This window comes from Gymnoscopelus braueri (assembly GCF_963280865.1).
Source record: "Gymnoscopelus braueri genome assembly, chromosome: 23".
NCBI classification, from domain to species: Eukaryota; Metazoa; Chordata; class Actinopteri; order Myctophiformes; family Myctophidae; genus Gymnoscopelus; species Gymnoscopelus braueri.
Genome location: NC_137625.1, coordinates 14,584,986 through 14,610,785, shown reverse-complemented (window position 1 = coordinate 14,610,785; position 25,800 = coordinate 14,584,986). Strand labels below are relative to the sequence as shown.

Below are 25,800 nucleotides of genomic sequence, written 5' to 3'. Positions count from 1 at the left end.
GTGGGGAGCTAAAAAGCACAAGCCAAATTAACAGGTGTTGCCAATTAAGCATATAAAGTCACATAGAGAATTATACAGAGTGTCAGATATAATATAACTTACCAAACAACACTTTGGACCTAACATAATGTACTATATAGTTTCATGAAAGCACAAATCAAGGAACAAGTGATCAGAAAGAGCTTGCTAAACACAAGCCATTGTGCTTTTATGATCCATTTTAGAGAACCTTGTATTGTGAATTGTACTTCCATGTTCAATATGCAATCAATCAATCAATCAATCAATCAATCAATCAATCAATCAATGCTGTGTCTGACGTGCTGACCTGCGTGTGTCAAGCACGCTACTGACTAAATAGGCTCGTCAGTGGGTAATATCGTGCCCAGCCACTAGGCGTCGCTGACAGGCTTTCTTACAGTGTGTGAAATTTGTTTTTGATACAAGCTCCATCATTTCTGTTATTTCAGTAAGAGAAAAAAGAGGAACGGGAGAGCAAGGAGAAAATAAAGAAAAACTGAACAAACATGTTGAGGATTGGCAAAAGCAAAGAAATCTACACATAACATAATCTAGCTGCTATATGTACATGAGGTTAGACATAAGGTGCAAAAGAGTGTCATCATATTGTACATATAGAGAGATCAGGGCTGCCAACATTGGACTGTCAGAATCCAGGAGATTTTATTTGGGGGGGAGGGGGGCGTGGCCACTAGCCCCCCCCCCCCCCTCACCCCCAGCACCCTCACACAACCCACACAATATATAACATTGCATTGTCAATGTCAACTCTGCAAAATAAACATTATACACTTTCACTGGAAAGGGTTTACACAAAGCTTTTTTTGTGAGTTTGATACTTTAATCAGGCTTGCTGTACTAGCATTGGAAAATGATTTCACCCATTAAACCGCTAAAAGTAGGCCTACAGAAATGTATTTGATGACTGAATGTAAGACCCATCTTTAATAATAACCATTCATTACTTAAAAGTGAATATCTCTGTATGATTGAATGCACTGACCACAACCCCCAAGCGGGGGGTCTGGTCCTCCCCAGAAAAAAAAAAAAAAAAACGTTTCAACTTGTCCAACGGACAAGTACAATTTTAATGGACTTGTCCTTAATGATTTATTACTTGTCAGGACAAGTGGGACAAGCCTTACAGTAATGTCGGCCCCTGTTGTATCTGTTGTATTGTAAAATCTCCTGAGCCAATAATATATCAGTATTCTGATATTAACTTGTGGGCCGCATTAAGTGAAGGTGGGGGCCACATGTGGCCCCCGGGCTGCCAGTTGCCCATGTATGATGTAGAGCAAAATGGCCACTATGTGAAGGTATTTATGTTGACCTGAACAGCTGGAGATTAGATCTGAACTGAAGTTCTGTTTTCTTTCAAACGCTTTGTTATCAGATGACACTTAGGTCAGAGGGTTTGGCTTATTACTCTCATCATTAGTGTGGTTGCCCCAACAGGGCAACCAGACTATAGTAATAGATACACTTTTTTCTAGATAAACTTTATTTTGGCGCACTACTCCTCCCACAGTTTATTTTTCCCAATTTCGTGCTATATGTCAAAATGACCGGTCTCACCGGGAATCGATGGCTATCCATTTGCTAATAGATTGGTTACATAGTTTAATTGATATTGATTTATTAGTGCATTAAATGTCCCCATAGACTTTAATGGGAAAATGAAAAAACTCCCATTCAAGTATTTTTTTTCTCAGAAACCATAAGGGCTAGAGTTACAAGGGAGGTTCATAATTTATTGCAAAATTATTTAACAAATAATTACACCAGTCAGCCTCATGGTGGCGCTATAACAGCCCACTTTACCTTTTGGCCTATAACTCTTGAACCGTAGGTCATAGAATAATAAAATACCTTTCTACCAGTGCTCTATTCTCTCTTCTTTGTCCTGGGATTTCTAGGGAATGTGTTTGTCCTCTGGGTCAAAATATTTGGGGAGCGGATCCGTAGCATGACTGATGTGGGCCTCCTCAACCTGGCCATTGCTGACCTTCTCCTAGTGTGCTCCCTTCCCTTCCTAGCCCACCAAGCCCGGGACCAGTGGCTGTTTGGGGATGCTATGTGCAAGGTGGTCCTCGGTGCTTACCTTATTGGCTTTTACTGCGTGATCTTTTTCATCACCCTGATGAGTGTTGACTGGTACCTGGCTATAGTGTATAATGTATTTTCTGCACCAAAAACACGAACAGGATCTGTTGGAATGACTGTAGCTGCTGTTATATGGTTTGCTGGATTTCTCGCCTCTTTTCCAGAACTGCTTTTTCATCAGGTACAGGAGTCCCCAAATTCGAACAAAACTTTATTCTGTGCTCCCTTATACACCCCTGAGAATGGTACCACACCATACGAAAGGCACTTCTGGGGTATCTTCGGCCTTTTCAAAATGAACATTCTAGGCTTACTGATTCTGAATAAAATATTTTCCCTTGGATTCCTTGGGTTATGACGAAACTCCCCATATAGGACACGCCCATTTGCGTCAGGATAGATTTTCCGCCATTTAGAATTTTCTTCAAAACACACTTTTAGCTCCTCCTCCCACATATTTTGTCCAAATTTCACAAAAATCGGTAAACATGATCTCTGGACCCATGCGATAAACATCTCCGAACGGCATTTTGATAGTCCTTACCGTTCGTCCGTAATTGGCTTCCAAATTTAGAGGGAGGGGCCCGTTTTACAAAAAATGCCAAAAATCACAAACGAAACGTCCGGTCAATCCCAAATTTGAATCACATGTCAAGGGTGGTTCACTCAACGAATACCCAAAAACATTTCCTCTTTGATCCATAGGGGACGCCACAAATACGCAAAATGTAACCGTTTGATGCAAAAACATGATTTTGGGGGGGATCAAGCCTCTCAAAATGAAACGCAAGTGATCTCAGGAGTGACGTGACAATGTAATTGGCGCAGCCTCCGACGGTATTCCTCCAGGCGTATTCCTCGAGTCCCGGCGGCAGCGACCCGTGACCGGCGTCGGCGCAACCACACTTTTTGCAATTTCCCAGAATTGCGACGCGTCTAGTTGTTGTCTGTTCTTGTTTGCTGGCAGGGACGTAGCACCAAATTCTGGGCCCTGGGGACAAAGATTCACTGGGGACAAAGATTCACTGGGGACAAAGATTCCCTGGGGACAAAGATTCCCCCTATGATTGTTTTTCTTTAAAACAAAAAAAAATTAGGCCCCCCTTACCTGGGCCCTAGTAACTCAGTCCCACTTACACCCCCCCCCCTGTGACGCCCCTGTTTGCTGGAGCCCCCCACACTCAGAGCCCCCCACCTCACGTCTAAAATACACTTTTTGGCTAGAAAAATCTGGTCAATAGAAAAATTCCATTGACCAAATCTGTAGAGGGCCCAGTGGAGTAACTTTTCTTTTTTTCCCGGTGAAATATTATCTTGATAAGAACAATATACCTTCATCGTTCTTTTTGCTTATAGAATCTGCACACATGTCTGTCTTGTGTCTGTGTCTTACGTCATGTGTGTGTGTGTGTGAGAGAGAGAGAGAGAGAGAGAGAGAGAGAGAGAGAGAGAGAGAGAGAGAGAGAGAGAGAGACACAGACAGACAGACAGACAGACAGACAGACAGACAGACAGACAGACAGACAGACAGACAGACAGACAGACAGACAGACAGACAGACAGACAGACAGAGAATGGTGGTATTATTATAACAATAGATCTGCATATGAAGACTGTGAAGACAGATTGTGCAATAAACACAATCAAAGACTATTATTGATATTGCCTCCTCTTAATTAGTCATACAAGTTATAAGGAAATGTATAAATTGAATAGTCCTCTTTGTAAGCAATATGCCCCAAAGTTTAAGAACTACAATAAAGCAACAAAAATACTATTTATAAATTACACAAGGGCATGCGTTCACACACTTACTATGACCGTGGACTATCAAGGGCAAGACAACCAGATTTCTGGACAGCGTCGAATAATTCTGAGATGTGAACATTTAAATTAACTCAAATATGCACAACATTATCCTCTCTCCATAAGCAGTCGTGGGAAAGTTCATGAGATATGAGGGCCTTGAGGGCAAGGTATTTATGTTAAAGGTATTTACTGCTTGTGTTGACCTGAACACCTGGCTCTGTAGAGATCAGATCTGAACTGAAGATCTGTTTTCTTTCAAACCAGATGTAACTTATCCGAGGGTGTGGCTCATCATTCTTGTCTGTTCTTGTTTGTGGGATCCCCCCAGCTCACGTCTAAAATACACTTTTTGTCTAGAAAAATCTGGTCAATAGAAAAATTCCATTGACCAGATCTGTAGAGGCCCCAGTGGAGTCTTACTTCATGTGTGTGTGTGTGTGTGTGTGTGTGTGTGTGTGTGTGTGTGTGTGTGTGTGTGTGTGTGTGTGTGTGTGTGTGTGAGAGAGAGAGAGAGAGAGAGAGAGAGAGAGAGAGAGAGAGAGAGAGAGAGAGAGAGAGAGAGAGAGAGAGAGAGAGAGAGAGAGAGAGAGAGAGAGAGAGAGAGAGAGAGAGAGAGAGAGAGAGAGAGAGAGAGAGAGAGAGAGAGAGACACACAGACACACAGACAGAGAGAGACAGACAGAGACAGACAGAGACAGACAGAGACAGACAGAGACAAGAGAGAGACAGACAGAGACAAGAGAGAGAGATGTTCTTGTTTGTTGGACCCCCCCCACACTCGGAGCCCCCCACCTCACGTCGTCCAAAATACACTTTTTGCAGGGCTGCCAACATTGCATTGCATTGTCAATGTCAACATTGCAAAATAAACATTCTATACACTGGAAAGGGTTTACAACAATGCTTTTTGTGTGAGTTTGATTGACTTTTATCAGGCTTGCTGTACTAGCATTGGACAATGGGTACAATTTCACGCATTAAACCGCTTAAAGTAGGCCTACAGAAATTAATTTGATGACTGAATGTAAGACCCATCTTTAATAATAACCATTCATTACTTAAAAGTTAATATCTCTGTATGATTGCCTGCACTGACCACAATCCCCAACCGGGGGGTCTGGGGTTCCTCCCGCAGAAACCTTTTGACATAGTAGATGTAATTTCCTGTGTTCTGGTGAATTTTGGGAGTTTGAGACCAAATCCAGGAGATTGTCAGGAGACGTGGTCAAAATCCAGGAGAATCCTGCAGGATACAGGAGTGTTGGCAGCCCTGAAGAGATATAGATAGATAGATAGATAGTGCCCAGTTTCCCCCGGTGCTCAGTCTTCTTGCTCTCTAGTGCCCATTCTCCTCCCCCCAAAGTGCCCACTCTTCCGGGTGCCCACATTTCCCTAGTGCCCGCTATTCCAAGATGCACAGTTTTCACTAGAGCGCCCAGAATGTTTTGGTTACCACATTTCCTGTTACCCCTATGAGAGCCAGATGGACCAAATTATAAGTGCTTTCCACTGTGATTTTGAGCGCGGTGGAGAACAAACTATATCTTAACAAGCTATAATCAACACTAACTGGCAGTGCGGTGTATAGGGTCAATGGGTCATACGAGGACATCCTCAGAGAGTCCAGGAACCATTGTCCATCTTTCCCGTAAATTTCATGTAATTTCCTGGAGTTATTTTCCTTTTAAGTAAACCAGATCGCACTCCTTTCCTTACAAATATGTTGCTGGCTGTTTGCCACGTTAAACACCCACTCCATCCTGTTATTAACACAAGATGTTAACATTTTGGCATTTAGAGATAGCCTGAACTTGCCTGAACTTGCAGGCCAGGAGGCGTGTTTTGTGTTTGACGAGTCTCTGAGGTTATAACTAGGTCTACTCCCTCGAGTAAACCCTCAGATTGCTGTGAGAACAGCTTCATGCCGGACGCTCCTACTTTAATGTGCTAATTCTTCCTCCGTTTGTGTATCTGGACGAGCATTATGGTTGACGGGAACTCGGGAAGTACTATGGATGTTGCTGCATTTACCACGTAAGACAGTCTCCTTGTTTTTATTATTGTTGTTTTTATTGTAGATAGGCTATTTTCAAATAGCCTAGGTATAAAATAGGGCTAAAGTGGTTAATGTATGTTTTTGTTTTATAATGTAATCATTTATATCTGCAAAGTAACTAGTAACTAAAGTTTTCAAATAATTGTAGTGGAGTAAATGTACAATATTTGCCTCTGAGATGTAGTGGAGTAGAAGTAAAAGTATAGACAATTGGAAATACTCTAGTAAAGTAAAAAATTGTACTTAAGTACAGTACTTGAGTAAATGTACTTAGTTACTTTACACCACTGCCTGTAAGGGTCCAATTGGAACCCCCTCAAGGAACCCTGGTCTGGTGGTCCCCTGACCACACTTTGAGAACCACTGGCCTAGATCGGATCACATAAATCTCCTGAGCCCATGTGAAGTCGTGGCAAATGTCTTCTGATTAATTTAGTTAGTAAAGAATTCTCTCTCTCTATTAAATAACCATCTGTGTATTGGTGTATGGCCTCATGTAGCCTACTGTATGTGAAACTTAGGTTGAATTGAGATGGAGCCAGTCTTTTTCGCTTTAAGATTTTCTTTATATTTTTGAAATATTGCTTAGCTACAACTTGCCATAACTTTTGTTCGACTTCTCTCCTAAAAGATAAGTCATACAGGGATTTAATTATTCAGAGCATCTCAGAGTTAAATTCTCCAGCAGTGAGCAGTGGTTAAGATTTTTGTATGATTATTCTTTTTGTTTGTTTCGCTTAATAATTCTTTGATAGGACACAACATGTGTGTGTGTGTGTGTGTGTGTGTGTGTGTGTGTGTGTGTGTGTGTGTGTGTGTGTGTGTGTGTGTGTGTGTGTGTGTGTGTGTGTGTGTGTGTGTGTGTGTGTGTGTGTGTGTGTGTGTGTGTGTGTGTGTGTGTGTGTGAATGTGTGAATGAGTATTTATTTATTGTGGTTGAAGCACTGAGCATGAGGTTTTACTGCTTCCTCGAATAAACCGTAACCCTAATAAATGTAATTCTTCCTCTGCTTGTGTAATTCTTTGATATGCCTCCATGCAATGATAACACTTAACTCCTTTCCTTTCTATCAGTTTAAACAGCAATCTGAAATGAAAACATTATGCAGAAATGTAGACTATTGAAGCACAATCCATCATATTTTCTACACATATCTTAAGATATGATGTTTTCTTTCAAAAACTGACACAATACTCAAGCCCTTTATTATAAAATGCAACTAATCCCCTTCTCTTTTCCAATTACTCTCTTAGATCATCTACCATGACGACCACTGAATCCTCTCACTATGACTACGCCGACTACGACTACGAAGAAGGAGGCTTCGGCCCGTGTGAATATGAAGATCATGGATCCTACTTTCTTCCAGTGCTCTATTCTCTCTTCTTTGTCCTGGGATTTCTAGGGAATGTTTTTGTCCTCATCAAAATATTTAGGGAGCGGATCCGTACCATGACTGATGTGGGCCTCCTCAACCTGGCCATTGCTAACCTTCTCCTAGTGTGCTCCCTTCCCTTCCTAGCCCACCAAGCCCGGGACCAGTGGCTGTTTGGGGATGCTATGTGCAAGATGGTCCTCGGTGCTTACCTTATTGGCTTTTACTGCGGGATCTTTTTCATCATCCTGATGAGTGTTGACTGGTACCTGGCTATAGTGCACACATTTTCTGTACCAGAAACACGAACACTCTCTGTTGGAATGACTGTAGCTGCTGTTATATGGTTTACTGGATTTCTCTCCTCTTTTCCAGAACTGCTTTTTCTTCAGGTACAGGAGTCCCCAAATTCGAACAAAACTTTGCTATTCTGTGCTCCCTTATACATCGGCGCTGAGAATGGTGCCACACCATACGAAAGGCACTTCTGGGCTATCTTCGGCCTTTTCAAAATGAACATTCTAGGCTTACTGATTCCGATGGCCATCATGTTTTTTTGCTACACCAGGATCATTTCTGCGCTCCTAATCAACCGAACGAACCAAAGTGCACTCCGTTTTGTTCTTGTTGTTGTAGCTGTGTTTTTTTGCTGCTGGACACCCTATAATGTTGCTTCATTCTTCAAAGCTTTGGAGTTGCTTGATGTCTATACAGAATGTAACAGCAGCAAGGCAATCAAATTGACTTTACAAATCACAGAGGCCATTGCTTACTCTCACAGCTGTCTGAACCCTCTCCTGTATTTTTTATTAGGGGAGAGGTTCAGGAAGAACTAGAAAAAGTGCTCCTCGGAGCACAGGTCTCCGCCAGGTCCGGTAGATTATTGTGGGCCAGCACTGTTCGGGATTCGGCCAATCAGGATGGAATATGAAAAATACAGATCCGTCTTGATCACTTGACTATATAGATAATGTGTACCAATTTGCGTGATGTTTGGTAAAAAAAAATCGTAGGAGTAATATAAATAAATGTGTCTTGGAAAAATCAGCCTCCTGGTGGCGCTATAACGGGATAGGAATGTGAAAATGGTGACATTTCTTCCTCTGCCTAGTGGGAATGTGTGTGCAAAGTTTAACGGCAATCGGACGCTGCGTTTATGATTTGAGGCATTTTGTTCAAAAGCCAATGTTAGCCAAAAATTGGGTCTCATTTCTTCCTCGGCCTAATGTGCGTGCAAATTTGCACGGAAATCGCACGCTGCGTTCATGCTTTTAGGCATTTTGTTCAAAAAGCCAATGTTAGCCAATCGGGATGGAATATGAAAATTTGTACAGATCTTTCTTCATCACATGACTATTAGACCAACTTTCCACTGTGGTTCTGAGTGCGGTGCGGGTCAATCAATCAAAATGTGTGAAGTAGAGGCAAATGTCTTCTGATTAATTTAGTAAAGAATTCTGGGCATGTCAGTCTCTCTGTCTGCTAAATAACCATCTGTGTTTATGGCCTTATGTTTGTGAAACTTAGGTTGAATGGAGATGGAGACAGTCTTGTCTGGTTTTACCAGCCTGTGTCTTTTTCTCTTATTGAAAGACGTGGCGCAGGTCAGGTGCATGAGGTCTCTAATTCTCCCTATTAGGCCTACTAAATGATAGTCAAAGAAGAGAATAATTAATAGGAAAGAGTATAGCACATGTGCTCATAAACCTTGCTCATAAGCTTACTGTACAATAATGAAGAACAAATCAAACTTAACTGCATAATGCCGTGTGTAAGGCTTGTGTTGCTAAAATGACTTGTGAAAAAGTGACAGGATGTTACTGCTATATGCGAGCACGCACACGCGCACACACACACACACACACACACACACACACACACACACACACACACACACACACGCACACGCACACACATTTGAAATATGTATTTATGTCCACATAAACAGAAGTACAAGAATGCCTTGTACAAACACACACACACACACACACACACACACACACACACACACACACACACACACACACACACACACACACACACACACACACACACACACACACACACACACACACACACACACACACACACACACACACAGTGAAGTGGCACAGGAGGATGAAGAAACAAAGAAATAGATGAGAATATAATCTGCATCTAATCTTTAATTTGGTTGTGTTATATTGTAGAACCAATTATCAATTATGCTTAAGTGTGATAGTAATCATGGGAACTCATTTTAATCGTGTACTATGATTTTGACAAAATGTGAATTATTGTTGATTTTTTATTTATTTTTTTATTATTCTTTGTACTTTGGGACTATGAATATGTATTCTCCTTACTATAACTTTTTTCATCCTGAAGAAATAATCAAGAATGTGATACATTATTTTGTTTTATTTGATTGTTTTATGACCATACTGTATTATGGTTAATCATGTGTTTGGATTGTACTCAGCATAGGTCTTGAGAGATGGGGCATGGGGCTGTTTGTGCAGCAGTGACAGTGGCGCAAGGGGATATAGGAATCAGAAAGGGGGAACTGGAAGAGGTGTAGAAATTATAGTGAGTGAGCGAGATTCATTGAAATGGATGAGAAGTGATCTGTGATCTGATGCTTATATGAATGATGGAATTAATATTTGATTATGCTAGACATTGTGTGGATTCAATTGCGTTAAAACAAATTGAATGCATCAATTCTATAAATTAACTAAATTAATTAATTAATGTACTTTCATTTTCATTTTGACTTCACTGTGTTTTTAACAGTTTGGCATGTCCAAAGATATGGTTTTCTATCTGGACTTTAATAACATCTGTGTTTCAGGTAGCTCTAGAATCCAGACTGATTCGCTACGTTCGTCTTTTCCTCACTTCGCTACGAAACGCCGAACTTAGCAATCAGTCTGGATCCCAGGCTATGTTTCAGGCGTGGTCAGCTGTCTTCAGTAAATGTATTTTCCATCGTATACTGTAGTTTAGTTTTGTTACTCATAATAAAAAGCCACTTTTATTTTTTTTTCTCTTCTTGTACCTGGAACTGATTATTTCGTAATATCCATGAACCTTTACCATCAGTGCAGTTTTGTTTTGAAACATTACATTTTTTAGTTAGTATAACTTTAATATACTAAGCAGTGGCGGACGCAGGATCTCTTTATGAGTAAGGCCTGGCAAATACTGTGCTGCGGTGTGTCTGACACTGTGTAACACTGAAACATGACTGTCATGTCATGACAGTTATGGCGCAACTGTTCCTGTTTTATGAAATGTCTCCATTTCTCCATCTCAATTTGTACATAAACGTTCGGATTTCAAATGTAAAGTGCTGACCACACGGCCACGGATGTAACAAGTTGAAACACTTGGGTCCCGTATCTTCCATATTGTTCAATAAAAAGCATTTTAATCCGATCGCCGGCCATTTTCTCATAGTTATAATGTATCAGAGTGCAGTACACCTCCAACCCGATAGGGTCACGTAGTTGAAAGCAGATGAAGGAAATTTTGAGAAAATGGCCACCAATCGGATTAAAATGCTTTTTATTGAACAATATGGAAGATACGGGTCCTTAGACCCAGGCGTTTTAACTTGTTACATCCGTGGCCGTGGGATCAGCACTTTATATTTGAAATCCGGAGATTTAAATGGAGACATTTAAAAAAACAGGAATAACTTGCGCCATGACTTGCGGCCTGTGAAAACGAGCGTCATGTTGTGAACTAGTCTCTCTGTCCAGCAGACAGCTGCTCTGCAGAGCTGCGCACAAGGTCGTCCCATGTGCAAAAATAACAGATTTACAAGCTATCAACACTGCGATGGTACAGGATGATAGTTCTTTTTAAGCATGCGCCACTGAGCAAAGTTATGACGTAGCCTACATGCAGGTCTGAGGTCTGACGCAAATCGTGTTCCTCCGTGTGTGGCTCAAAAATACTTTCAACACTTGGAAGTATTTATACTTTGTCGTACGACAGGGTCGCGCACCGAAAATAGCGGATCTACAAGCTCACACCATGGTTCTGTTGCTCCATTGTAGTTTGGCAGTAAAGTAATTTTCACTAGAAATAGCCTATTCTGTCATTAGATCAACGGTCTGTATATGTAACTTATAACTTGTAACTTGTATGCCTAATTAAGAGGAGGCAATATCAATAAGTCTTTGATTGTGTTTGCACAATCTGTCTTCACAGTCTTCATATGCAGATCTATTGTTATAATAATACCCTCTCTCTCTCTCTCTCTCTCTCTCTCTCTCTCTCTCTCTCTCTCTCTCTCTCTCTCTCTCTCTCACACATGAAGTAAGACACAGACACAAGACAGACATGTGTGCAGATTCTATAAGCAAAAAGAACGATGAAGGTATAATTGTTCTTATCAAGATAATATTTCACCGGAAGGAAGAAAATAATAGTTACTCCACTGGGCCCTCTACAGATCTGGTCAATTTGTCTATTGATCAGATTTTTCTAGCCAAAAAGTGTATTTTAGATGTGAGGTGGGGGGCTCCGAGTGTGGGGGGCTCCAGCAAACAAGAACAGACAAGAATGATGAGAGTAATAAGCCAAACCCTCTGACCTAAGTGTCATCTGATAACAAGATCTGATCTCCAGCTGTTCAGGTCAACATATATACCTTCACATAGTGACCATTTTGCTCTACATCATACATGGGCAACTGGCAGCCCGGGGGCCACATGCGGCCCCCACCTTCACTTAATGCGGCCCACAGGTTAATATCAGAATACTGATATATTATTGATTTTGGCTAGTGGCCACGCTAAGCTACTACTATTTTTCAACCACAACTAATGAGACAAGACATCAGTACGATTTTGGGAACAGATGTCACGAGACAAAAGACGAAAGATGAATTGCAACAACTATGCAGTGATGGTGAAGAAAGGGAACTTGGAAAGACACTTTCTGACAAACCACAAATCATTTGACTAGACCTTTCCAGCAGACAGAGAACTGAGAAAAATAAATAAGGAACTGAAATCTCAGCCATATGTATTTGTGTACCATACATGGAACTGCGATGTCATCAGAATTTTAAGTATTTGTCTCATCGACGAGAACTGCACAGTGACACTTGTGGACAAACCACAAATCATTTGACTAGACATTTCCAGCAGACAGAACTGAGAAAAATAAATAAACTAAGGAACTGAAATTTCAACCATTTTTACCATATACAATTGTCATAAGATGAAAAGACAGTGGCTATAGATGCCCTTGTGGACTAGCTTACAGTAAGACTAGTAGAGCCCTCGAATCAGTGAACACAGGAGTAATATCAGATGTGGTGATGAGCGCAACCCTGTTGCAGCATATTTAGAAACATGTGGACACATTTGGTTATTGGGATAGAAAAGGTAGACAGACCCCACATGTTGGGATGTACGTGCTTCCCTCGTCTGGACTGTGGCTAAATTCGGTTGTTAAGCCGTGACGTTGCGCCCGCCAGAATAACTTCCGGGTCCAAGTGTGTATTTTCCCAATATGCGCAGTGTGTGTCCCTCGCTGTTTTAACAGACTAAAACAACGACAAAAGTGTCATTCTACCGCTTTCCTGGCAATGACAAAGAGAAGAGGAAAAATACATATATATATATATATATATCTATATACATACATATATTAAAAAAAATATTATAATGTTAATAATAAATAAATATAAATATATATATTAGCCTACTTTTTACTGTCTATGATATTAGCATTAAGACCCTTATTAACCCTCAATGGTTCATTTCTGAAAAAGGAGGTTATTGTAAAAAGATTTACGGGTTCCAACATGTTTGTTTACAATGAAGAGTGGACGGCGCTGGTGCCTTTTGGACCCGGACGTGACGTCGGACTACAAAATGACGTCAGACTTAAAAAACGAATAGATCTCATGCCCTCAATGAGTCTGTTGGGGCCCCAGAGGGGGCCCTTCTGTTCTGGCTCAGTGTTTGTGGCACTAGTGTTTAAAGAGAAATACTAGCTCTATAGTTTTAAAATGTGTAGCACACTGGCATAGACACTATGGCATATGACATTTAGGGCTAGTCATTTGGGTTTCTGGTCAAAATTATTTACCATTTGTTTTGTATGTCCATGACAAAAATAAAATATGTCCATCACAAGCTGGCATGGTGATGACCCCTGGTAGTAGACTACTCCTATTTTGCTTTTGTTTAGATCAACGATGCTGCAGCGGTTCCTTTGAACATTGTCTCTCAACAAAATAAATGTGTCTGTGACTGCATTGTTCAATAAAAGCATAGCCTAACCTATAATCAGTGGTGGAAAAAGTACTCAAATGTTTTACTTAAGTAAAAGTACCGATACTGCAACGATGCAATGTAGAAGTACTCCGTTACAAAGTACAAAAGTATTGGCATCAAAATGTACTTAAAGTACCAAAAGTAAAAGTACTAAAATGTTTGAAAACAACACGTCGCGATGCGACGCGTTGTGAGCTTGTAGATCTGCTATTTTCAAATAGCCTAGGTGTAAAATAGGGCTAAAGTGGTTAATGTATGTTTCATAATATCATAATTAATATCTGAAAAGTAACTAGTAACTATAGTTTTCAAACAATTGTAGTGGAGTAAAAGTACAATATTTGCCTCTGAGAAGTAGTGGAGTAGAAGTAAAAGTACCAGAAATGGGAAATACTCCTAAAAGTAAAAATTCCTCAAAAGTATTAAGTACAGTACTTAAGAAAATGTACTTAGTTACTTTACACCACTGCCTATAATGTATGTATTCATGTGCTGCTTGAGCAGTGCTGTGTCCAGTGTGGTCCAGTCTAGTTTGCTGTGTGCTCATGTTAAGAGCGTCAGCAACAATCAGCGCACCTGCTCTCAACACCTGCGCATTGATTTATTAGTGTACACTGGAGCCTGCCAGAGTGCCAGTCACAATGTGGGACAGTGTCTCAATTTGTGGGACGCCTGAAAAGTCATGGAAATGTGGGACTGTCCCACGCAAAGGGGGACATCTGGTCACCCTACCCCCTGGCACCCAGCCAAGGAGGACCCCCGGGGGTCCCCGGACCCCAGTTTGAGAACCAATGTCCTGGGCAGACAGTGCCAGCGCCTGCGCAGTGCTGCTATCCACATGGAATGTGACGCATGTTAATGTGGGCGTCGCCAACAGGTTTTCCACAGCACGTGGAAAAGCCTGGTTTCTCTTTACGGCTCAGTCAGTGCTCTGATCCGGTGTAGAGCCACGCCTACTGTATCCGGTCATTTGCACGCAAACATACATGCACAGTGCACACCCCTGATGCGCACGCACATGCCGTTTTCATATCCGCTCTAGACCGGATCTGATCTGCAACATAGTCAAAGAGATTCCTTTGATTTTGTCTACGCACAAATAACGCGCCATTCTGTTGGCGCCACACATAAACACAAAGAGGCGCCGACGGGATTTGCATCTAAACGTGGATTGAATTCATACATTGTTAGACTATTTATTTTTTCTTTGTACATATATATCGTCATGTCAACGGATTACATTTCTGCGCTCCAGCCATGTGATCTAGAGCTCTATAAAGAGAAGTTAACCCTTAGTGGACTGACTGACTGTCCATACACACTGAGTGAAGATGTGTGGAGGGCCAGTCCTAAACACTGGCCTCCTGTTGGGTTTGGAGACATCAGGTTTTACCTGACCAACACTCCTGGTTAGTACTTACGTTTATTAATAGCCCCATTTGGAACCTCTCCCTCCGCTACCGCTCCGAGATGAGGTCCCACGCAGCTCGGTGCCGTTTGAGCAGGACATTTTCGAATATTTTCCGCTGTGCATGATTCTTGCCCTTTTCCGCACATCGTATCCAAAAAGTAGAGGTTTTCTGCACTGCTCTCCGATGTTTTTACTTTTAGCGGCAAAGAAAATCTAACTGACGGGTTTAAACAAGCGTTTACATCGCTTAAAATGTCAGCCTGTGGCCATGTTTCCCAGTGCAATTTTACGGGAGCAGTACTGCGATGCGAACGGGGATTGACTGGCCACAGGCTGACATTTTAAGCTATTTAAACGCTTGTTTCAACCTGTCAATTCGATTTTCTTTTCCGCTATAAGTTAAAACATCTGAGAGCAGTGTAGAAAAGCTTTACTTTTTGGATACGATGTGTGGAAAAGGGTAAAAAATCATGCATAGTGGGAAATATTCGAAAATGTCCTGCTCAAATGGCACCGAGCTGCATGGAACCTCATCTCGGAGCTATATAGCGGAGGGAGAGGTTCCGATGGGAGATAGCTTATTCATTGAAATCCAGTGGTGGAAAAAATACTCACATTTGTGTCAATACTGCAATGTAGAAAGTGTGTGTGTGTGTGTGTGTGTGTGTGTGTGTGTGTTCGAACCACTGAGCTCAGTGTCACCTTCAGAAACCAAAATAACACTGCAGTCACAAAGGGAGTTCAATTCTGGGGAAACCCCACTAGACGGCAGTGACGATGCGATGCATGTTTTCAAAGGGAGGCACAACATCTACCATCATAAACAAATTGCTTCATATCTACAGTACAGGTCAGCGTACAGGCCCTTTTCCACAGCAGATTGTGACGTGAAATAGTAGGGTAAACACAGGCCATGTTTATTTTACCAATTAAGGCTGTGTTTCGTCAAATAGAGTCAGGTTGCTGGTAATGTGCATGTTGTCTGGAAAGAATTTGTTACAATAAATGGAACAGAGACTCAGAACAGAGTATCATTTGATTGATTGATTGATTGATTGATTTAAACCTTTATTTCAGGGAAATACATTGAGACCAGGGTCTCTTTTTCAATGGTGCCCTGTGTACAAAAAGGTACATATAAAAATAAAAAGGTAGCAAAAGTTATACATTAAAAAACATATTACACCAAGCAGGTGCATAGATCTTCTTCCAAAATAAGGTCAGCTAAAAATCTTTTAAAAATAGCATCTAACTTCAGTTTTTCTTGACATTTGTTCCATATATATGGAGCATATACACTGAAGGCTGTATCTCCCAGTTTAGTATTGCTTGTAGGCACCTTCAGCAAAATGTTATTATCTTGAGATCTGGTACCATGACTTGAGGTATTGGGCTCTAACAGTTTTGTCAAATACAGGGGCTGTTTGCCAAGTAGTGCCTTGTATGTAAACAGGGTGACATGTTGCTTCCTTCTAAGAGCCAGGGAAGACCATCGATACTACCCGTTGTTAAACCTACAGTACAGTATGGTCGTTACCCAACTATTTCATGTCTATATGGCTGCTATTAAAAAGCTCTGATGACAGTGCAGAGTGTCAAACACAAATAGCCAATCTTCAAGTTCACAACTATTTATTTTAATACATTTTTATATTATTTTGGCATCATAATTGTACTTAAAAGTACCAAAAGTGTAAAGTACTCATTATGCAGAATGTCCCATTTCCCCAAGTTCAAAATGTATACAATTGAATCATTTGAAAATGGCAGATCTACAAGCTCACTGTGAGCTTGTATATCGGCTATTTTCAAATGGCCGAAATGTATAATTGACTTACTGTACATATTTTAGTTTCTTATTTTCCAATTCTAAACTGTTTATATGATGTTCTGCATAGTAGTGTATATCTGTCTGTCATTTAATGTCACTATGTATTGAGTATGTAAGGACCTCATTTGAAACAAGCCAATAGGCTTTCATGGTCTTTTTAATCCTATTTAGTTGACCTTGTATTCAAACTGTTCTTTCATGTGCTTTTTTTTCTGCAAACTTCTAAATAAAGTATTCAATCAATCAATCAATATTCAATCAATCAAAGCTGAAGTGGGTATAATGCATGTTTTGTAATAATAATCAAAATCTACAAAGTAACTAGTAACTACAGTTTTCATATCATTGTAGTCGATTAAAAGTATAATATGTGCCTCTGAGATGTAGTGGCGAAAAAGCAAAAGTACTGAAAATTGGAAATACTCCATTAAAGTAAAACATTTCTCAAAATTTAACTTAAGTACAGTACTTGAGTAAATGTACTTAGTTACTTTCCACCACTGATTACATGTCGCTGGCAATGAGTCCAATATATATATATATTTTGTTTGGTTTTAGGTATCCACACGAAGGAGTCAATGAAACTATGGCGAGAGCTGGCGTCCGTCAAGTTGTGGAAGTCGGGCCAGGTTCAGACGGTGTACCACATGAAGCCTGAACAACGTGCCAGCTCCATGGTCCTTCGTGCAGATGTTGGACCGTCATCCCATGATGTCACCCAGCCTCCACACCAGCCCTGGGTGGCTGTCAGCAAGTCGGGCGCCATTGTGACAGCTCACTGCGACTGCACGGCCGGGTACGCAATGCAATGCATAGCATTTCAACATGTTGTTGGAGGTTCTACTTAAAAGCTGCAATCCGGAACTTCCGAATGCAATGTAATGTTATTTTAACCAGTCAATGGTTATTTTAACCATTGAAGTTGACAATTAATTGTCACTCAAATAATTGCGCTTAACGATTTAATTGTGTGTTTGGCCATTGAGCATTGGAACATAATATGAAGCCTTTTAGACTTCGTAATCAAAAATTGCACAGGGCAGATATGACAAATAACTGAAATATACAAAGAAATCATTGACATATTTAATAATTTTATACATGTAAAAATAGCAGAAATAGCAGATCTACAAGCTTACAACGCGTCACAAACGTAAGCTTGTAGATCTGCTATTTCTGCTTTTTTATATTTGAAAAATATATTGAGAAATATATTGAAATATATTTTTATATTTGAAAAATATATTAAGAAATATATTGAAATATATTGAGAACTGCAGGCCCTGTGTGCTGGTTGACAAGTAGTACTACCTGAAGCCCATACGCACAATATGGCCAAGTGTTCGATGTAATCTCAGGTAGGACATAAATGTTGTGGATAATTGCACAATAACTGAGCAGTGGTGTAAAGTAACTCAAGTTCGGTACTTAAGTACACTTTTTTAAGTACGGGTTTGCCAAAGCAGTGAGGGAGGCGAAACATCGCTTTTCAGAGAAGCTGCAGCAACAGCTCTCTGAGGGGAACTCCTCCTCGGTCTGGAAAGGCCTCAAGACCATCACTAACTATAAACCAAAGTCGCCACAAGCGCCCGATAATCTCCCCCTGGCGAACGAGCTCAATGAGTTCTACTGCAGATTTGAAAGAGAGGTTCCCTCCCGCCCTCTCCCTCCACCCCCCCAGCCACAACCACTACCTCCGTACCCTAGTGGGCCCCCCTCCTCCCCCCCCCCACCCCCTCTCTCTGTCTCGGAGAGAGAGGTGAAACTGCTGTTCGGGAGCCAGAACCCCCGGAAGGCGCCCGGCCCGGATTCTGTCTCCCCCTCCGTCCTGAAGCACTGCGCTGACCAGCTCGCCCCGGTGTTCACCAACATCTTCAACGCCTCACTGGAGCTGTGTCATGTCCCAGCATGCTTCAAGGCCTCAACCATCATCCCCGTCCCCAAGAAGGCCAAGGTCACAGGCCTAAATGACTACAGACCCGTCGCCCTGACCTCTGTGGTCATGAAGGTACTGGAGCGCCTTGTCCTGGCTCATCTGAAGCGCATCACCGATCCTGTGCTGGACCCGTTGCAGTTCGCGTACAGAGCAAATCGATCCACGGAGGACGCCGTGAACATGGCGCTGCACTACGCCCTACACCATCTGGACTCTGCCGGCAACTATGCCAGGATCCTGTTTGTCGACTTCAGTTCGGCCTTCAACACTATCCAACCATCCATCCTGGAGCACCAGCTGTCCCTGCTGCAAGTGCCTGCCTCCACCTGCAGGTGGATTACGGATTTTCTTACCAACAGGTCTCAGCGTGTGAAGCTGGGGAAGAGCATTTCCAGCTCCAGGTCCACCAGCACCGGTTCCCCGCAGGGCTGTGTCCTGTCCCCTCTACTGTTCTCCCTGTACACCAACAGCTGTGTTTCCCTCCACCCGTCGGTCAAGCTCCTCAAGTTTGCCGACGACACCACCTTGGTGGGCCTGATCTCCAAGGAGGACGAGTCAGCCTACAGGAGGGAGATCGAGCGGCTGCGTAGTTGGTGCAGCAGCAACAATCTGGAGCTAAATGCCCAAAAGACAGTGGAGACGGTGGTGGATTTCCGGAGGAAAGCAGCCCCTCCCCCTCCCATCATGCTGGGAGACACCCTGGTGAACTCTGTTGAGTCCTTTAAGTTCCTGGGCATTACCATCTCCCAGGACCTGAAGTGGGAACTGAACATCATGACCCTTCTGAAAAAGGCACAGCAGAGACTGTTCTTCCTCAGGCAGCTGAGGAAGTACAGACTGTCGAGGGCTATGATGACCCGTTTTTATACGGCCATCATCGAGTCCATCCTCACCCACTCCATCATCACCTGGTTCCCCGCTGCAGCTGCAAAAGATCTCGTCAAGCTGCAGCGGGTGATCCGTTCCGCAGAGAGGGTGATTGGCTGTCCCCTGCCCTCCCTCAAGTCCCTGCACGACTCCAGGGCGCTGAGGAGGGCAAGAAAGATCATGGCTGACCCCTCCCACCCTGGCCACGGCCTCCTCACCCTGCTTCCCTCTGGGAGAAGGATGCGGCTGCTGAAGGCCACCACAGCACGCCACAGACTAAGCTTCTTCCCCTCAGCTGCCAGGCTGCTCAATGAGTCTGGCTTCCCTTCTCCCCCGCCCCCAAGGGTCACTGAAACCTGAAACCTGACACTGGCAATGACATTGCACTACTGTCCACTATAGCACTTTATATTATCTATTTTCTTGCACGGTGTTGTTTTGTGTTTGTTGTTATTTATGTTATATGTGAAAAAAGATTGAAACACAATCATGCATTGCCAAAACAAATTCCTATGTGTATTACACAATGGTAAATAAAGGAATCTGAATTTTGAGGATTTTTTTTACTTTACTGGAGTATTTCCCATTTTCAATACTTTTACTCCAGTACATCTCGGAGGCAAATATTGTACTTCTACTCCAATGCAATTATTTCACAGCTTTAGTTACTAGTTATTTTGCAGATTTAGATTATTACAAAACATGCATGAACCACTTCAGCCCTACATACATTTAGGACATTTGAAAATAGACGATCTCCAAGCTCACAATGCGTCGCATTGTGAGCTTGGAGATTTGCTATTTTCAAAAGATTTTTATACATGTTAAACTTGTGAAATTGGACATTCTGCATAATGAGTACTTTTACTTTTGGTACTTTAAGTATATTTTGATGCCAATACTTTTGTACTTTTGTGCTCAAGTACATTTTGATTACCGGACTTTTACTTGTAATAGAGTATTTCTACACTGCAGTATTGATACTTTTACTTGAGTAAAAAATTTGAGTACTTTTCCCACCACTGTAACTGAGGCTTGTTTTGACATGTAGAACTGATTATGTGTTATCGTGTTTCTTGTCCCCCAGACTTAAAGAGTCCTGCTTGCACATCGGAGCTCTCTTATTCAAGATGGAGCACATTGTAAGGGCGGTGGACGATGCTCGAGAAGCAGCCTGCATTGATGATATGTGCCACATGAAAGGAGTGAGGGCTGCACGGCTCGCCGACATCAATCTTTATGGAAAACGGGCAAAGAAGAAGGTTCCCTCGAGACTTCTTCCTCCGCCTCCGACGGAGGAAGAAAAACGTCAGTTTATCATGTCGTTGGCGGCGGCCACTGCAAACGTCCCGGTCCGTGACCGTCCTGTAGGCCTCTCTCTGTTCGAAGGGTGATTAACACATTGATTGCCAAGATATTAAACATAGTTTTCTATCCCCTTTTTTCTATTTGAAACGCCATAGAACCGACATTGTGTCCCAAAAACACAAACAAAATAGTCCCCGTGGGTTAGCGGAGGGATCTGTGTATCCATAGGAACGACAACGTTCGAACCGCGATCCGCCATTTTGGGGCTTCGGCCCGCTGAAAACTAGTGGTTTTCAATGCAAAAAAAAGAAACTGAGTTACACCTGTTTTTCTGAAAATCCCAAACAGGAGGCGGGTGGCTTCCTGTTTTTTTTGGAACGACGTCACATCCACATTCTACTTCTCTGAGTGACGATCGATCATTCCAAAGCTGTGTTAGGTCGCCCCTTGTGGAATTTTCCCCCAAAAATGAAAGAACGCATCAATGCGATCTTGGCAATCAATGTGTTAACTGGTTCTCAGACGACTTCTTCATCTCAAGGGCCCCCAAATTAATATGTATTTGGGCGCGGACCCCGGTCGGAATGTTGTGCCAGTGAACTCCATACTACGTCTGCTATTTCCCCCCCCCGCGTTTTTTTTTATTTATTGCAGATCTACAAGCTGACAATGTGTCACGATGCGATGGAATGTGAACTTGTAGATCAGCTATTTTCAAACAGCTGCGTAGTTAAACAGATTTTGATGCTATACCGGAACCTTCTCATGGACCCCTGGGGGTCCCCAGACACCACTTTGAGAACGACTGCACGACTTTAGACCAAAGTAGTGATGATGAAACACTGCTCATGTGTAATGTCGACAAGATTAATCAAGACAGATTCAGCACCGTGCACTGCCTTAAGCATGTAGTGGTGGTGTTAGTAGGAATAAACGCAGAAGCACCCGGGAAGAAGTGAACTAGGAAAGGGGAGGAGCCAAACCCAGTTCCTGTTTCTACACAAAAAAGGAGGTGGTGCCCCCAGAGGCAAAAACAAAGGGTGAAAAAACTTTCTATTATTTACTGAATGGGTTCCCAGATTGCTCATGTGAGAAGTTGTGACACAGTGACTGCACTCTGTTTGGACTGAAGAGGGCGCCACAGTCTGCCAAATCCTTTGCCCAAGCCTGAAGCTCCAATGATGTGGAAAATAAAAAAGGGATGAACTGACAGACAGCAGCCATTCTAGCAAAATGTACAACAAAACACGCTCTAGTCTACAAGTAGCCTACAATAATAATAATATCTTATGTTAACCACTTAAGCCCTATTTTATTCTTCATCATACTAAAGTGTCGCACAAAACGAGCCTATTTACAAGTTTACAGTGGGATTATAAGCTTGTAGATTGGCCATTTTGTTTTTGGCTAACTAAATAAACATTCGTTTTTTTGTATGTTGACATGACCAAAATTCTGATGCCATGTTGAAAGTGGTTAACTCTTTTAAGACCAGGAAAGCATCTGTCATTTTTAGATTTCTTTGGCTATTCAAAAATAGCAGATATACAAGCTATTTTTGAAAAGAAAAATGAAAATGTGTCCAAATCATATGTATATATTCTTGTAAGGGAACATTTTAACTCAATTCTTTGCTTCTGGGGATTCTACAAATGTCTTCTAAATCCTGACAGTTTTTCTTTTAAACTTATGTTGCTATAATATCAGTGGTTCTCAAACTTTTTTCATGTCTTTCATTTATTTTGGCCGCGGACCATCTCAAAATATGTTGTTCCAGGGACCCCCAGAAGCAAATATTTGAGTTTGCTTTAAAAAAACAAATATATATATTCAAAGATTTGCACAAACTTTCACGATAAAAAGAAAATGCAGATCTACAAGCTTGTGCCGCGCTACGAGCTTGTAGAGAAAGAAATCTAAAATGACAGATGCGTTCCCGGTCTTAATGGGTTAAATACAGTGACATTTCTGATGTCTTTCAAATTTCATTTTCTGTATACGATACCACCACCCGTGTTTGTCAAAATAGCACAAACACTTCTAACCGTTCTACCAGCAGTTGATTTGTGATCTTGTTTTAGTCACTTGATAAAAATTACTCAGACACATACCTGCCTGGCATGAAAACCGATTGTTCTTCAGTCAAAATATTCTTTACACATGAATTCATGTGTAAATAGCAGATATACAAGCTCATAGCGTGGCACCTATGAGCTTGTAGATCTCCCTTTTTTTTGTTTGTGAAAATGGCATGAAAACCTGTTCTACAGTCAAATTATTCCTTACACATTTGTAATGAAGTGTTCTCTTGCTCTCTACTGGTAGTTGATTGTGACGGAGAATCCACAATCAGCCCACCTGAATGATGGGCACACTTTTTAAGAAAAACTTTCCACATCACTAACCCTGCCAACCCAAGCATAAGAGAGGAAGCAAATGGCACCTTGAGGGCTGCAGACTATAAAAAACAATTCATGGTTGTGTGTTTTTGTAATTAGATCAGACCTGCAGACCCGTGTAATTTCCAGTGTAGCAGACACAACTAAAAACGATATTGAGAGAAGTGGTCTCCACCACACATTTATGTGCAATGGTTGTGAAAAATAAAAATGTGTTGAAAAAGTTACAGTTCAGCCATATGACCAGTGTATTTTTTTCCTTTTATACTTTATTTCTTTGAAATAACCAGTGGTGTAAAGTAACTAAGTACATTTACTCAAGTACTGTACTTAAGTAAAATGTTGAGGTATTTTTTTTACTTTACTAGAGTATTTCCAGTTTTAAGTACTTTTACTTCTACTCCACTACATCTCAGAGGCAGATATTGTACCTTTACTCCACTATTATTTGAAAACTTTAGTTACTTTCCAGATATAAATCATATTATAAAACATACATTAACCACTTCAGCCATATTTTATACATACTAGGCTATTTGAAAATAGCCGATCTACAAGCTTTGCGACGCGTTGTGAGCTTGTAGATGTGCTATTTTCAAACATTTTAGTACTTTAACTTTTGGTGCTTTTACATATATTTTGATGGCAATACTTGTGTACTTTTACTCAAGTAACATTTTGAACACAGGCCTTTTACTTGTAACAGAGTATTTTTATATTGTGATATTGCTGCTTTTTCTTAAGTAAAATATCTTGAGTACTTCTTCCACCACTGGAAATACCTTATATGAATGACATTGGGGTTGTTATAATCAGTTTCTTCATCTAGAAAGACGAAAGGAAATAATCATGCCGCACCCGAGTCTCATATCCCAGTCAGATGCACTAATCCAGGGGTCTTCAACGTTTTCAGGCCAAGGACCCCCTAGCTGAGAGAGAGATGAAGCAGGGACCCCCTCTATATTGTAGAAAATTGTGTTTCAGATTTAACTTTTTTTGTTTACTTGGTCTGCTCTTTTTTCCCTCTACACCAAACACCTTTGCCAAAAAATTGCCGATCTACAAGCTCACAACGCCTTGCAGCGCGAGGCATTGTGAGCTTGTAGATCTGCAATTTTTTGGTAAAGTTCTCCTTAGAAAAGGGATGCTAGGGTTCCAGTGGTTAAGGTAAAAAAAATTATATCACACATTTGGCGGACCCCCTGTAGTAACTCTGAGGACCCCCTAGGGGTCCCGGACCCCCTGTTGAAGACCCCTGCACTAATCAGTTGGCTAAAGCGCGCTTGCTAGTGAGCAGACATGCCGCTAAATCAGATCAACACAGTCTTGATTAAGTACCTAAACTACGCTTAATCTGATCATTGTTGGTGAATCCCAGCCTGACTCCCATTATGAGCTTTTTCAATCTTTCCTCCAGGAGTTGGCTCTATAATGAAGCTAAATGATGAGGGTTTAACTCTCAACCCCTGCTATGAGGGGCATATGTCTTACCTCCACCGCACCGGTGTTTTGCATTTTGTCCATTGTCTTGCATTATGCTCTTAAAATAAGTCCTGACTTGTAGCTTTTAAGATTCAAGGTTTATTTGGCAGTCACTCATCAAACAAGTATATGCCTTTAAATGTTGGTGTGACACGCTCCACAGACTGTGCTAACAATATACATAAAACAAGATATAATAGAACAAGGTATAAGCACAAAATTAGCAGCAATAGCATTTAAGGAGGCCTTTTATTTCACCTGATCTGCTATTTTCACTCTTTAAATGTTTAAAATAATATATATAATAAAAAGGAACGCTTTTGGACATATGAGGTTTCCACCTGACAGCGATGATATATTAGATAGACCCATTGATGGTCAGTATTCATCAGTGGTGGAAAGGAACTAAGCACATTTACTCAAGTACTGTTAAGTACAATTTTGAGTTATTTTTACTTTACTGGAGTATTTCCAGTTTTCAGTACTTTTACTTCTACTCCACTACATCTCAGAGGTAAATATTGTACTTTTTACTCCACTACAATTAGTTGAAAAGTTTAGTTACTAGTTACTTTGCAGATGTAAATTATTATATTATAAAACATGCATACATATATTAAAAAACATTGGCTCTATTTTAAACATAGGCTATTTGAAAATCGCCGATATACAGGCTCACAACACGTCGGCGCGACGCATTGTGAGCTTGTAGATCGGCTATTTTCAGTCATTTTAGTACTTTTACTTTTGGTACTTGAAGTATATTTTGAAGCCAATACTTTTGTACTTTTACTCAAGTAACATTTAAAACACAGGCATTTTACTTGTAACAGAGTATTTTTATATTGTGGTATTGATACTTTTACTTAAGTAAAATATCTGAGTACTTTTTCCACCACTGGTGTTCATTATGACTT

At 41.3% G+C, this 25,800-nt stretch overlaps 2 protein-coding genes across 2 annotated transcripts; both read left to right on the top strand.

Annotated features, from left to right (window-relative positions):
* The first annotated feature begins 5,832 nt into the window (after positions 1 to 5,832).
* Positions 5,833 to 10,391, top strand: LOC308079477 (C-C chemokine receptor type 4-like). The gene is made up of 2 exons (XM_080420995.1): positions 5,833 to 5,970; positions 7,247 to 10,391. The coding sequence occupies exons 1-2, from the start codon at positions 5,921 to 5,923 to the stop codon at positions 8,202 to 8,204; spliced, it is 1,008 nt and encodes a 335-aa protein (XP_080277121.1). The 5' UTR covers positions 5,833 to 5,920; the 3' UTR covers positions 8,205 to 10,391.
* A 4,384-nt stretch (positions 10,392 to 14,775) lies between these two features.
* LOC308079997 (uncharacterized protein) lies at positions 14,776 to 23,631 on the top strand. The gene is made up of 3 exons (XM_080421677.1): positions 14,776 to 15,058; positions 17,450 to 17,687; positions 20,782 to 23,631. Exons 1-3 carry the CDS (start codon positions 14,875 to 14,877, stop codon positions 21,086 to 21,088), a joined length of 729 nt encoding a protein of 242 aa, XP_080277803.1. The 5' UTR covers positions 14,776 to 14,874; the 3' UTR covers positions 21,089 to 23,631.
* Positions 23,632 to 25,800: the final 2,169 nt, after the last annotated feature.